The 15196-nt window shown below is 44.8% G+C and overlaps 1 protein-coding gene across 7 annotated transcripts in view; it reads left to right on the top strand.

Moving 5' to 3' along the window:
• LOC138569831 (transducin-like enhancer protein 2) overlaps positions 1-15196 on the top strand; it is a 1070704-nt gene that overhangs the window by 557247 nt on the left and 498261 nt on the right. For all 7 annotated transcript variants that reach the window (XM_069648244.1, XM_069648230.1, XM_069648222.1 and 4 more), the window contains 2 exons: positions 10115-10159; positions 14998-15138. In XM_069648244.1, the coding sequence (XP_069504345.1) occupies positions 10115-10159; positions 14998-15138 (186 nt within the window). The remainder of the gene's footprint in view (positions 1-10114; positions 10160-14997; positions 15139-15196) is intronic.

Genomic DNA, 15196 nt, shown 5'->3' with positions numbered 1-15196 from the left:
GAGCAGCGGCCCACGGCTAATCAGGGATTCAGGAATCCACTGTGCTGCCAACGCCGAGAGGAACTCCTGCAAAGCACCTGTCCACATAATCCTTCGCCCGGGCCAGCACTCTCTTCACCTCCTCCCTTCATCTCGGCTCGCCTTTTGCCCCAAGGAGCACCATGCAAGAGAGGAGCGAGCATGTCTGAGCCGGAGCCCGTTCCTCTCTTGCATGGTGGGTCCTACTTGCCTGAAATGGGATATTTAAATGCAAAGTAATTGCTACTATATTAATCCCATTGTTCATAATTTGTGGGAGGACTGGGCAATTGTATGGACCCGCGCTCACTGAAAATGAATGGTATTCCCGAGGTAACCCTCACTATGCTGTGATACAAATTAGTCTCTCCTTCCTCCATCATCAAGTCCCAAGATCTTCTTGACTAATTTATTTATTTCTGCAATGTTTGTCGGATATCCGACAAACATTGCATAAATAAATAAATTAACGCTTCATGGCTGAGGACTGTAACTACCTCTGTTGACCCCATGGGGTCACCAGAGGAAGTTACAGTTTTGCGCACAGGCACATTTAAAAAAAAAAAAAAAAACTTTTTTTCTTTTTTTTTACTCAAGAGTTGTCAACATACGGCCTCGCGGGCCACATAAAATGGCTTGGTGGGCCGCATTGTGGCCGGCGGGCCGTATGTTGGACAACCTTGATCTAAGAGATCAAAAAGGGGCTTTGGGTAGATGTTATAAAGCAGAGGTGCGACACAGGAACCCTGTGGTACTCCACAGAAAAGTTGAGCCTCTTGTGACTGAGAGTTCCCTCTTACAACCCTAGCCTTGCTAGGACCAAGGAAGTATCTAAACAAATTCACTGCCAACTTTGAGCAGTTACCGGCCAGCCTGTCCACCATCCTATCGCGGTTCACCAAATCAAAAGCGGTGGACAGGTCTAGCAACAGCAACATGGCCAAACTGCCTTGATGTACAATTTCAACCAAGCCAGATTTGACATCCGCCAAAGCAATTCCAGTCCCATGCTTCTTCCTGAATCCTGACTGGCCTTTCGTCAAAATTCCCCCCTCTTCTACAAAAGCTTCGTAGTGTGTACAAGCAATCTTGTCTATAATCTTTAACACAAAGGGAACATTTACTATAGACCGATAATTAGCAGGCTCATTGGGGTCTAGACCCTCCTTCTTTAATAATGGAGAAATCCAGGCCTCCTTGATGTGATCAGGAACCATTCCTTCCTGGAGGGAGCGTTTAATGAAAGACGTGACTGACAGAGCAATGGTGGTAAGATATTCCTTGAAGTATGAGGCTGGAAAAATATCACCCTTACATGATATGGGTTTCAGTTTAGCAACAGTTGCTAACACTTCATGAACTGTGACCTGCTGAAAGACAAAAGCTTAAACAACACTGTCCCCCTCAGTGCTAGTAGCCTTAGATGCAATGCCTGTAGCCTGAGAAATGTGTGAATTTGCTGGTGAACAGACCTGATATTGTCTAACCTTTTGAATAAATCTTTCATGATTTCATTTGCACTATGCATCATCCATAGTAATATGCGAGTGAGGTGACCTGCCCTTGAGCTCATTCAAAATGCTAACCAACTCCCTTGAGCTCGATTTTGTCCCTAGGATTCGTTCTTCCAAATTATCCTTTTTGGCTTTAAGGATAGCACTGTTTAGCAGCTTCTTTGTACATTGCCAGGGTGATTTTGGAGGGACTTCTTTGCCAGCTTCTTTCGCCCAGGCATTTAAGCTGCCTAGCTGCCAGAATGTCTGGGGAGAAACACTGGTTTGTACTGACTTGCACTTTTAAAGAAAGCTTCAAGGGTGCTAATTTATCAAAGGCTCTGTTCAATATGTCACCTAACTGTACAGTGAATGACTCCAGAGAGCAATTTCCCTCCAGAGTGGCTAATTGGGGAGAGACAATAGAGTGGAATGCCTCCTGTGAGACATTCCGGGTGCCTCGACGCAGGATGGACTTGGGGCGCAGACATGCACTTTCCCTTACTGAATTGGTTTGACCAGCAGCAAGTGTGTACATCTAGTGGGGAGATAGCCTGATTCCTGAATAAAATCCAGTCCAATGTATTTCCCCCTTGGTGTGTAGGCACATTGACATATTGTTTCACCCGAGTGCTCTCAAGGAGATTCAATGGGGCACTAGTCTCAGAGTCGGAGGGATTGGGATTTGGGCACTAATAGCAGGGATTGAGGTTTAGAATGGGATCCCGGAAAAGGTAAAAGTTGCTCCTGAAAAGCTGGTAAGGAGGCCGGTGGATGATAGAGAATGAGAAAGCTGAGGGTGGTTGAATAGTTCAAGCTCAGTTTTACAAACATAGCCTCACAAGCGTCAAGAACTGGTATGCTAGATGTGAACATATTAAGGTTATCCCTCAAAATTATAGCCAACCCGCCTCCCCTTGGTCCCACCCGATCTAAATGCAGAATTTTAAAGCCAGCCGGTGTGGCTAGTTGGGCATAGTGTAAATTGGCTCTCAGAGCCAGGTTTCCGTCAGAATGGCAAGGTCCGGTTTAGCAGATTAAATGTGGTCGGCCACCTTAGTGGTATGGCCTGCTAGCCAACGAGTATTTAATAACATTGCCTTAAGAGAAGCAGTGGCAGTGGGGTGATGAACAGCAGCTAGCTCAAGTTCTGCTTGGTAAACAGCAGTGGCAGTCCCCTCAGTTTCCTCCAAAGTGGGGAGCTTGTCTACAACCATTTGGGTCATCTCGGCTGTATGTGTACCAATACGAGTATTACCCTCAATAAATGAGAGAGGGTCTTGAGTACAGTCTCGTGTGTAGGCTTGTAGCCTCATTTTGCAGTCGTGCTGTATTTGCTTGATTAAAACATTAAGCAACACTCTGTGCAGTGCAGTGATTAGGAGAGGAAGAGATTTTCAAAGTACCTAAATACTTATAATTTTAAGCTATACAGCCGCACACAGGAACAGGGTGATGACCAAGAAGGCTCTCTTACCCGCACACGAACCGATACAAACTGGCTAAGAGGTGCCGATGCTGACACACCTGATGTCATCTTAAAAGTGCTATGGAACTACAAATGTATTGGGAGTTGTAGTTCGAAAGCTATCACAAACCTTATAGGTAATAAAACACAACAGTAATTTCAGGGAGGCACTAGAACAAGTTACTCTAACTCAGCAAGCGTCTTCCAAAGGGCAGTGCATACAAAGCAGTTTTACTAAAAAATATGTATAATTATATTAAAATTAGCTACAATTCTAATGAAAAATATACTTTAAAGTAAGAAGTAAACCTAAAATAGTTTAACAGCAAAATATCAGGAGCAGAGTCAGGGATGCCATTTCACCAAAATGCAAGGGGTAGCGGAGGTGACATCACATGTCCCCTGACCTCCGATGACATCACAGTAAGTGATGTCATCTGACCCCACTCCGAAGTGACATCACGGGAAGCGATGGAACACAACCATTCACCCCTTGACAATGCAGGAAGTGACATCACATAGCATTGTTTCTAAGGACACTATGAAACATATGGTTACGGTATCACTGTAAAGTGATATACATTGCAAACAAGAATGGATCATTGTATCATTAATGTCAGTGCGTTTAGGCTAATATTACCAAATTACTGTGAATTCAAGCAGACGTCCAAGGGCAAACCATAACGAAAATCACCCAACCTGTGTTGGTACTCATTTATCAACCACAGCAGGAAGAAAGGCTGACTTGACCTTCCCGGGAGTCGAACCTGCACCTGCAAATCGCACACACATTGCAGCAGTGATCGCTCTACCTACTGAGCTATCTTACCGGCTATAGCTACCAAAAAATCAGCCTCTTCAGAAACAAAGAGTCACATTCGGCTGGCCACAGACCAGGAGCCTCAATTCGAAAAACAAAATTTCAACAACAAATAGTTTTTTTCTTTACATTTTCTTTTCAGGGGTAACAAGGGAGACTTCAGGGGTCGCAGGTGCGACCCCTGGTGGCCCCTGAATCGCGTCCCTGAGCAGAGTATTAAAAGCAAAGAAATCAACAGAATGGGGTCAGCATGGCTATATATCCGACACAAACCGGCGCTAACGCGCCTTATGTCGTCTTAAAAGTGCTATGTGACGTGACAGACATGCTGACAGATATGGATTCGTTTTTGAAAGATGGTGCAGATGGTTTGGTGGGCATATCGCTTTTGTTCTGGGTACCGACCTGAGGCAGTTAAAACCTTGAAAATACCTTGGGGTGACAAATGAGGTCATAAAAATTGTAAATCTTAATTTACTGCTCTGGGAGATTAGAACATGATCCCAAAATTCTGGCTCAATGTTAGTGAGGTTTTTTATGTCTTAGGACTTCCAATTTCTGCAGATAATGTTCAGCGAGAATAAATGATTTGCAGAGGATCACACATTCTGCTTAAGTGGCAAAACCAGGATTTGAGCACAGTGGTGATTTAAGTAGTTGGCCATATATCTTCTCATCTATATTTCATATAGGTATTTGTTATAGATTGGGTTTCAAAACAATAAATAATAGTTTTATAGTAAGTCACTTAAAAGTACACAAAGGTTCCATTAAGGTATGCCCTGTTGGCTGCAGGGTTCTATCCACAGGGTCCTATCCACAGGGTCCTATCCACACCAGAATAATACTGCAAACAGTAATATCCCAGCGCATGGACCTATTTGCTCTGGGATGTTTGTTTGCTTAAATATATTGTCACCCTAAGAACAAATAAATGCAATGCTTTGGATGACAATATATTTAAGCCAAACACTGCACGTTCAGGACATGGAACCATTTACAGCTCTGAAATATTACTGTTTGCAGTGCTATCCTGGCATGGATAGGCCCCTGCACCATGTTGGTCGCAGCTAATAGGGCAGGCCTTTATGGGAGCTGCACCTAAGGTGCCACGCCGAAATGGCTGGTGCCAAAAGGGCTGCGCCTAAAGACAGCATACCGGTTCAGCTAGTGTGGTGCGCCATGGTGCAGTCATCAAGGGTAAATATGGTGCATTCAGCAAGATTTGCTGTTGTGCAGCAATCGTGGGTTACTGTGGGAAGGAACAAGGGTTGCTCTTTTTCAGCCAAGAGGAGTCTTGGTGGTGTAATTAGTAGGGTATACAATGGAGCAGGGTCCACTAAGGAACAAGCAGCAGTATTCACTATGGTGCAGTCAGCATGTGCTGCTATCATGCAATGAACAGGGGCTATGTGGTGGTATATATGGTCGCCATTTATATTGTCGCTGGGAAAAGGTCACAGCAACATTATATATGGTGACCTTATTTATGGGGTCACGGGGAGCGGGGCTTGCAGGGGTGTCCCCCACTCCCTTTGGGGAGGAGGGGAAAGGTTTTGGGGATTGCGGGGGTGTCGCCCGCATGTTCAATGTAATAATGTCCCTGCAAAAAACTGCCATTTTTTGGTGACATTTTTGCCAGGCGACAGTGATGAATTAGCTGTTAGCTGGGGTCGCTTTGTAGTGACTCTGTCAGGGTCGCGCTATGGTGCAGCCAGTTGAATTGCTCTTTGGTCCAGCCAGGAGGTATCACTGGACGAGGTATTTTGATGGCATATTACGAATAGACTTGCTGGGTAATTGGCCATTTAAAGTGAATGCCTAGGATGGTCTATGTCTCCACATTGCACGGTCCACAGTTAGCTTGTAGAGGACCCCTTTTGGTCTTCAGAAGTCGGGCATCGTTTGGAGGTTGGCGTCGGCTCATTGGCAAACATACTTGGTTCATAGGCCAGGCTTTCGGTCAGGTTTGCTCCTGGCCTGCTCCTCATGGGCCCTGAATAGAGCACTAGGCATGCTCCTAGTAAGGACAGCCATTGGCCCATACCGGGGTACTAAACCCCAACTCTTTGGCCGTGGTTTATTAAGCCCTGATAGAATGCGGCCCATCCAAGATGGGAAGGAGCCCTTATCCCGGCTCTCCTCTGATAATGCATTATTTAGTATAGGTGTCCATTCCTGGAAGATTTGGGGAATTGCAATATGTGTTATTTTAGATTCGCTGTTATCGTAATGGTTGGGAAGGATTGGGCGGTGCAATAATCGGAGGATGAATTTGTCAATTGGAATTTCTGGATGATGTGTTGCATTACCTCTCTGAACCTTTGATCAAAAAAAGTTGACACTATCAGAAAAATCCGGGTCAGCAGCAATACTTCTCTTGGCAATCAGGCAATTTAGATTTAGTGAGATTTCGAGGAAAAATCAGACTCTCAGATCCTTAGTTGATTAAAGATATTGATTTCAGGTAAGGACTGTCTGGCGCACTCCAAGTTCAGGCGGTGCCTTAGCTGTCTGTTTTCCTCCCTGTCCCTCTTCATGGCCCGTCCTCCGTCCCTCAGTCAGTCGCTGAATGTCTGTCTTGTCCATCCGTCTATCTATGTCTACCCCTCCCCCTCTCTCTACTCTGCTTCTGTTTGTCAGTCTTTCTGCCTGCTTCTGTGTTCTCACTGTCTCATTCTCTCTGAATACCATGGAAGGAGACAGGGCAGGCTGCACTCCCGACTCTCCCTCTGACTCCCTGTGTGACCTATACGCATATCTTCTGTTGAGTTATGAAGTTTGTGTACCTTGCCATATCGCCAACGCAGTAGTGTCAGAGCCCCCACGTTTGTTCGAAAAGTGGTCGCTGTGCCCTTGTCAGGGGTATAGGGTTGTCCAACTCCAGACCTCAAGGGCCGGAATCCTGACAGGTTTTCAGGATATCCCTCATTAATTTTCATGAGGACAAATGTGCATACATTTAGAATTATTGGACGCAAACGTATCTCATGAAAATTAATGAGGGGTATCCTGTAAACCTGACATGGATCCAGCCCTAGAGGCCTGACTGAAGTTGGATAACTCGGCGTCTATGATCAATACTTCTTCGAAGGCCCTCTATAAGATGACTAGTCAGTATGTTTGTTTGTTTGGAATTTATTGTGCGCACCAGACCCTGGAGTATAAGGGCGCAAAAGTAAGAATATATACAGCTTAGAGCATAAGTTACAGGTTACAGTTACAAGTTACAGACATTAGCGGTTACAGAAATTACCAGTTACAGGTGCAAGTTTTTCAATTGGCAGTTGCTGTCGTTAGCCAGTTAATTACAATTTGCCTGAATTTGGAGAAGGAGTGTTCTAGCCTCGCAGTAGTGGGTAATTCGTTCCACAGTTGAGCAGCTTTGACTGGGAAGCTAGCTCCGCCTATGGTGGTCAGTTTAAAGCGTGGTACTTGTAGGCGATTGGTGTAAGCAAGTCTGGTTTGTCTTGTGGGGTGTGTTCTGGTGAATCTGTCCTTAAGGTATTGTGGGGCTTTGTTGTGTAGGGATTTGTATGTGAGAGATGCAGTTTTGAGTCTGATTTTCTCGAGGGTGGAGAGCCATTTGTGTTTCCTTCTTATTGCTGTAATGTGTTCTCTCCTGGGGACGTTCAATGCCGCTCGGAGGGCCTTGTTTTGCTGTATCTGTATTTTGTTTATGATAGATTTATTGGCTCCTATGTACAGTGCGTTACAATAATCAAGTTTAGAAATGATGAGGGCTCTGGCTAATGTTAGACAGCTGTGCTGGGAAAGGAATTGTTTTCCTGCTCTAATGAGCTTACATGTGTAGGCTGTCGAGGAAGCTAGGGAGTTTACCTGTTTGGAAAATGATAGGGTAGAATCAAGGTATATCCCTAATGTTTTAACTTCTTTGGCAACTTGTATGCAGTTCCCATCTATGATAAAGGAAGAGTAGTTTGTGCTTAGTTTTTTGATGAGGGGTGCGGTGCCTAGGATAAGAAGCTCAGTTTTATCATCGTTCAGGCATAGGCCATGGGTTGCCATCCATGCCTGAACGATGCTGTATATTTTGTTCACCATTGCTAGATCTTTTTCGTAAACCCCTGTGAGTGGGAGGAGGATCTGGGTATCGTCAGCGTAGTTGGTATACGTGATACCCAGAAGGTCCAAATCATCAAACAGGGGCTTAGTGAATATGTTATATAGCGTTGGTGAGACGCATGATCCCTGTGGCACACCGCAGGTAATAGGGATGGGGTCTGCAGCTGCTATAGGTGAGAAAACCCTCATGGTGCGATCACTGAGGAAGGATTGTATCCATGCTATAGCCTCAGTGGAGAAGTGTGCTGCTGAATCTAGGTGGTTACATAGGATTTTATGGTCCACTAAGTCAAAAGCGGCCGATAGGTCTAGTAGTAGGAGGAGTGCTGGTTTACCAGAATCTCTTACTTTGTCTATTTGGGCTTTCAGGTCAATCAATGCAGTTTCTGTGCCGTGAAGAGGGCGGAAGCCAGATTGTCGGGAGCCTAGTAGTTGATTTTGTTCCAGGAAACTCTGGATTTGTATATATGCCACCTTATCCAGTATCTTCAGAAGGAATGGTACCGTAGTAATAGGTCTATAGTTAGTGGGTATGGTGGGGTCTAGAGTAGCCTTTTTTAAGAGTGGGAGCACCCAGGACTCTTTTAAGTTACTGGGGATAATGCCTGTGGTAAAGGAGGCATTAATTAACTTGGTGATAAATGGTGCTAGATCTCGTGCGGCATCTTTGATGAGTTGTGCTGGACATGAGTCTCCTTTGCAGTTGGACGGTTTTAGACCGAGTATTACTTTCTCTACTTCTAGTATGGAGACTTTGGAGAAGTGGAATTGCGTAGTGGGTTTGGAGTTAGGAAGTGTCTTGATAGGCGGTAATCTATTGGGTGCTAGGGTCTCACGTTTTAGTTCTATTTTCTTTTGGAGGTTTCGGACTTTGTTAGAGAGGGCTTGCTGGATTTCGGAGCACCACTTTTTATCTTTAAGACAGTTGTCTTGAGGTGTTATTGGGTTTTCCAGTTCTCTGAGTATGGCGAACAGTTCTTTAGTACTTATGGAAGACCAGTTCATAGTGGAGATGGGACCACACTCTTGCATAGAGCGGCAGGCCCTCGGGTGTGCAATATAGACGGGTCCCAATGCTCATGTACTGCCATTTCTACGAACCAGTATGCAAGAGGTCTCCTGTACACTGAACTGTGTGCAGCTTCTGTGATTAGTCTGTATAGACCTCCTCCACCTGGCTTTGTGTGATTGGGCGGTGCATTCCCCTTCACGGACCCGCACACAAAAGGCCTTCTATAGGCCAGATACTATGTTCTCAATATGCATATGCACACATGACACCTCACCTGCACGTCCAGACCCCCCAGTCTGTTTACACATCATTATCTATATGTTGTGACTATGCTGTGCATCCTGCCTTTGTATGGAACGACACAAACAGGGTCTCTTTTGCACTAGCCAGAATCTACTTTCTTTAAAGGGTCTGTAATTTCCTTTGTGCAAACTGGTACATTCAAGTGTTCCTGAGTATGGGCGAGACTATGGGCCTTATTGGATAGCACCAAACTAAATGACCGTTCCCGCCACTCGGTCCGGTGCTATTACTGCCGCATGTCAAGTGGCATTTTGGCGGTGTTGCTCCCATTGATGGAGTCCATAGGACTCAGTGGGGGATTTCAGCGGTATTACCACTGGAGGCAGTAATACCGCTGACACGTCCATTTTGTGGCGGATTTACCTCCAGCTCTGAGCTGGAGATGAATCCACCACCTCTCTGCCCAAGTCGTAGTTGGGCGGTGCGGTAATGTGGCAGTAACCGTATTAGTGCCACATTTTTACCACACCGCCCAACATAGAATGAGGCGCTATGTTCTGCACTTACTGCCTATATTCCCTCTGTCCACACCCACCTTCGAGGCCGGCACTGTATGGACCGGGCTCTACGCCCTGTGATTGCTCTGTGCAGTCTTCCTTTGCAGCGGCTCGCAGCGGAGGACTGCTGAGTATGGGCAAGTGTATGTTTTGGGATTTCTCTACATACCCCGGCTCCGCACACACTCGAGGCCTGCTGTGTATGGACCAGGCGCTTATTTCATTATTTATTCTGCATGCTCTCACTCGCTACTAAAGGGCATACTCCATGTCTGACCAGGCATTTGTACTTCAAATGTAGTGACCAGGCTGCATGCTTTTTGTTAGGCGAGAATAGTCTCCCTCTGTGTGGACAGAAACACAAAGGCTTCTGTGACAATATGTTCTGTGATTGGTCTGCATATTTTTGGTTTGCAGGACAGCGACGGTGAAAAGAGCGACTACAACCTGGTGGTAGACGAGGTGAGTGAGCCACTGTTTTATTCGTTCATTATAAAGCATTCCCCTCATGGCCTTGGTATCAAAACAGAGGTCAGTGAGCACGGTAGACACCAACACGTGATGACTGGAAAGCTTTGAATTAATGATACTACTGGCGCTGCTCTGGGCGGCGTCCATTTTGTTTTTTATTTTGTTTGAGCCATAACTGAAGTGGAATTGTCATAGTAACTAGTCTTGATCCCGATACCAGAGGGAAGTGTCCAACCCAAACTCCTTGCAGGGATTGCAGGCAGCCCCGACATACTTTGGCTTTTTTGCAAAAGGGATGCAAGGTAGTTAGTTATTTGGGTGGGATGGTGTCTTTTGTGGTGGGACCAATCCTGAAGTGCTTATATTCCCCCCCCCCCCGTGTAATGTCACTGCAAGCTGAAAAGGGAAGATTTCAGGGGTTCGCCATAGCAATACGACTTATTGTGATCGATACAATGCTTTAATCCATCGCTCTTGACTTTTGTGTCAGTCACTCTAAATGGGACAGACATGCCCAGATGTGGTCCCGAGCTTGATGGTCCTTGAGTCCCTAGCTACCTCACTGATGACGTCCTATGAGGCAGAAACATGTCTGTGGTTACTTTTACCATTGTGTAGAAGGCATGTGACCTAAGGCGTTTGTGATACACTTCCCCCTTAGTGGTGGAAGGTACGTATAACGCACCACTTCGGTGGACACTGGCCACACGCAAAGCTACCCGCACACATCAGAATACAGCAACGACTATGATAAATTTGGTCGCGCTAGTCACATAATGTTCTGCCTACTTACACCAGACTACGCCTCAACACTTCTGACATCAGTATGAAGCAAAGGCATATGACAAATTCAGGCACGCTGAACGCAAAGCGAGACTATAGCACTCACGCCATCTCCTGACTCCTCTTAAAACCCATCCACATGCCTGACCTCATGAACCTGTCCAGCCATGCTAAGCCTTATTTGACCGAATGCACACACGCATTCTAATCTTACTTCGTGACCTCCAACACTCTGAACCTCGGTCCCGGAGGGCGTTCCAACCACCAGCGCATTGAGAGTATAATAATGGTAAAAGGCGCTATATAAATGCTACAACACAATACAATACAACAAGCCTGACTTACATACAGTTGTGTGATGGCGTGGCAGGCTGAAAAATGATTATTTTGGAATGTGACTGAGAGCAATGTCAATGGTTATGATTTATTCAAACCCCACCAGACATCGTGCTTCAGTTATGCACAGTGTGCGGCAAAGACCAAACCGGGTGGCGGCATCCCTAAGTGCATCCATTATAGGTGAAGGAAGGCAGCGTACCTGCATCCAGTATGGGCTCTTGCGTCCATTGTTGCATGGGTTCACAGGCTCAAACTCATGATAGGATCCATCTTATTAAGGCCACCTGGGACAAGCGAAGAGTCATTATCGTAAAAGTATGACCTGCCTCCAAGTAATTGCCCGAGGTGGAGTCTCAAGTAGGGGAAAGGTCATTTTCTCACGCAATAAAGACCCCGCCCACAGTCAATAAGAGGGTTAACACGTGGAACTATGTAGCTAAAAAGGAAAGCATGCAAAAATGAGGAAGCCCATGGAGTGCGAACGAACATGGACTAAAACCATGTTCTATGGGTTGGTTCCCACTCAGGAGTGTCTACACCCAGGTTGTATTTCACTGTACCTTTCACAGAAGAGAAATAGACATTTTGCACATCAGTCTGTCCTCGTCTGCAAGGACTAGGCCATTTCCCTCTGAACAAGTGTAGCAAGAACATTAGACGCGTGTTTCTGCCTTTCTGGGCTTCATCCGTGAGGTGAAGCTGCGCCTCTCTAAGCACAGTGGGCAAGAGGTGCACCTCTGAATAAACCTTTGTTGTGGTGCAAAAATAAGCACACACATGCAAGTTGTAAGATTGTTTTAATGAACATGGAACTAATTACCACACTTTATACATCTTGTGTTTCACGGCTATTTGCTAGTTTGGGGAATTGAACTGCACATGCCCCGCCACTCTCCCTTTCCACAGCTCAAAACATATGTTCTGTGGTGTTGTCAGGCTGCCATTACCACAGATTGCAGCCTTCATTTCTAGCATTCAGATTGGCTAGGAGGAGGTCTATTGCGGAGTCAATGTGCTGATTGTAAATAAAGGGAAAATATTGAACACTGGTCAGTTGCATTTCAAGATTAATCTTATTTTAAGATTTAGTGAGGAATCAATTAGTCAAAATACACTTTTCTTTTGATATCGGACATCCATACTCTATTCTCAACAAATTGCCAGATTGTAAATATTCGAATCCTCCACGTGAAAATACTTCTGTTTGTGTAAAGACACTGATTTTAAAAAACCCAAATTGTATCCATTAAAAAAAAATACAAGTGCATAATCTTCTCTTGATGCGTCTGTCATTTTGAGATTTCCATCATTAAGTCGGTTTGATCTTTGACTTGGGGATTATGGTTCGTTTTTCACCCTCTAAACCTGGCCTAATAGAGGGTATGAATGGAGGGTCTCTCTTTAAAAATGAAATGCTACTTTTTCACTCGATCTTAAGTCAGCAAAAATGTAATCTCAAGGGCTATTAATTGTCCACCTTCCAACTCAGTGTATCCCGGTACAGTTGATATAAAGACAATATTGGAGCTTGAATATTCTGTGTGAACCTTTGAACATTTCTAATGCCATTCTGGCATAAGTTCTCCAAATCATGTGTGCACATGTCCACTTGATCAAAACGATCATGTATCAGCACATAGGAATCATTATAGACCTCCACTCAGCTAACCGGAAAGTGTAGAGTGCAGTCAATAACTACTGATATTGACTGGATGGGGGACATTCTGCCTTCAGAAGCAGACAAGGAAACAACAATGCAGTTTCCAGGCAAGATGTTGTTTCAACAAGACACTTCCTCTCTGGCAAGACCTTTGGGTTGTTTTGCTACAGCATGCGATTTAACATGAGAGAAAGATAAAACAGTGGAACATTCTTTCTCTTTCTTGTAAAGAAAGGTTTAATTTTACATGACACCTACTACTTGGTCATGGTAAACCTGTTCAAGTTCAACCAAGTTGCAATAAAAATTCTTAACTTATGAAGACAACCATGTTCTTTAAATACTACAAAATAATATCACATTTAAAGTATTAACTCAGTTTGTCTGTTTACTTTACTCAATCTTAAAGCACCATTTTCTTTTTACTTCACCTCGAAAACTCCAAAATACGTAGTTAATGCATTGTAGACCTCGGGAAGGGTCATTATCGCTTGGATAATGACCCTTCCCCAATTTATGGCCCTGGGCTTCACCTGAGGCAGTGACTTGGTGGCGGGCCATTATCCTGCAATAACGACCCCTCCCTCAGTCTATGTATTATTTTCCTCAATATGTTTGTAGACTCCAATTACTTTGACAATGACATCTACATCTTCCAAAACTTGTGTCCTCTCTTTGGTAACTTATCATTTTCTAGAGAAGTCTTTGTTTTTCAAGTTCTACTATATGCATGGTTTTTATAATGGATGGAATGCTGTTTATTTTATTGATTGAGTGATATGGAATTATGTTGTTAATTGTTGTTGTTTTTATGGGAACGTTTTGTTATTCCCGAAATAAACTGTTTCACGTACTTGCTCAGTAAGAGAGTCCTCTACCATCACAGCTCTGTTCCATCCTCAGCTTTTAAAAGACAACCCCCCCCCTCGGTACTCCCCCCACTTACCCACACGCCACTTCTCATGGCTGTGGCAGAAGTGTGGCACCTTTGTAGACCGCCTTAACAAAAAGGCCTTGGGCTAAAACTCGGCCGCAAAGTCTGCCTGTGTACCTGAAACACTACCTGATCATCTATGGTCGGGTCGGCGTGTGATCTGGAGTTCTGAAGGAAGCTAAAACCTGACTACTATCACACCTCCTCTTACCTTCAGCATGTCCCAGTCATAGACCAGCACTGAGCACTTCACTCACACAAGAGTACAGTTTTAGCAAAGCTGCAGTTTGCATTAAATAATGAAGGCTCCATGGTCCATGGCCGATGAGCTGATCTCACTCTGAAGATTTATTTTCAGTTTATTGAATTGAAATAGTCTAAAAGTCATCCTCCAGAATTACACAGTTTTGAAACTCAATCCTTTTTCATAATTCAATCGTTCTGAAACTAGCGCCTGATTCACAGAGCATTTTCCTATGAGATTGCACTATTATGAAACGCTTCTGTGAATTGAGCCCAATTTTAAGTTACTTTAAAAAAATGTTCTTAGTTATTTTGTGCGGGTTCTTTTTTACTCTCCCACACTACACTTTCCCCTACTTGCCTCATTTGGCAAACCTGTTTTTTTTAAGACTGTTCCTTATCCTATCCCAAAACTGGTAGACGTACCTTATTTCGTTTTTCCGCCCGATTCATGCCATTTGTTGCACGGTTCAAAGTGACTTTGCACTGCTAAAAAGTGAATTTGCACCGCCGACACAGACCCTGATCCTGGAACTCTGCAAGTGTATATTTGCAGTGCAAAGTCATTTTTTACTGCAAACGACTTTGCACTGCAAAAATACCCTTTGCACAGTTCCATGAATCAGGGTTTGTGTTTGCGGTGCAAATTCACTTTTAAGCAGTGCAAAGTCACTTTGAACCGTGCAGAAAATTCCATGAATCAGGTGTCGACCTTGGTCTTTCAGCTATTTTTGCCAGCTTGCGCGACCTTTCGCCATCACACTTTAGTGCGCTTCCCAAATCAATGCAGAGTTTTGAACTGATCCCTAAATACATGGCATGGCTGGCTCAAAAGAATGGCTGATTTTTGATATTTCCCTCCGCCCGCAGGACCCCTGCTCGGGCCCCTGCAGCCCGGCTCACTCACCCTGTGGGAAGGCCCTGGCCTTGCGAACCGACATCCCTGGCAGCCCCTGCTCCCTCGCCTCCAGCCGCAGCACCCCAACTTCTAGACTGAAGGACCCTACTCAGGTGAGTTTCCTCTTGCTCACTTAATGTATACGGGCAATTGCATAGGGCAAAGTTTTGG

Source organism: Ambystoma mexicanum, chromosome 1p, assembly GCF_040938575.1.
Source record: "Ambystoma mexicanum isolate Mex_15411 chromosome 1p, UKY_AmexF1_1, whole genome shotgun sequence".
In the NCBI taxonomy this organism is placed as follows: Eukaryota; Metazoa; Chordata; class Amphibia; order Caudata; family Ambystomatidae; genus Ambystoma; species Ambystoma mexicanum.
The sequence above is the reverse complement of the archived record's forward strand: the minus strand, read 5'-3'. Positions and strand labels throughout refer to the sequence as shown.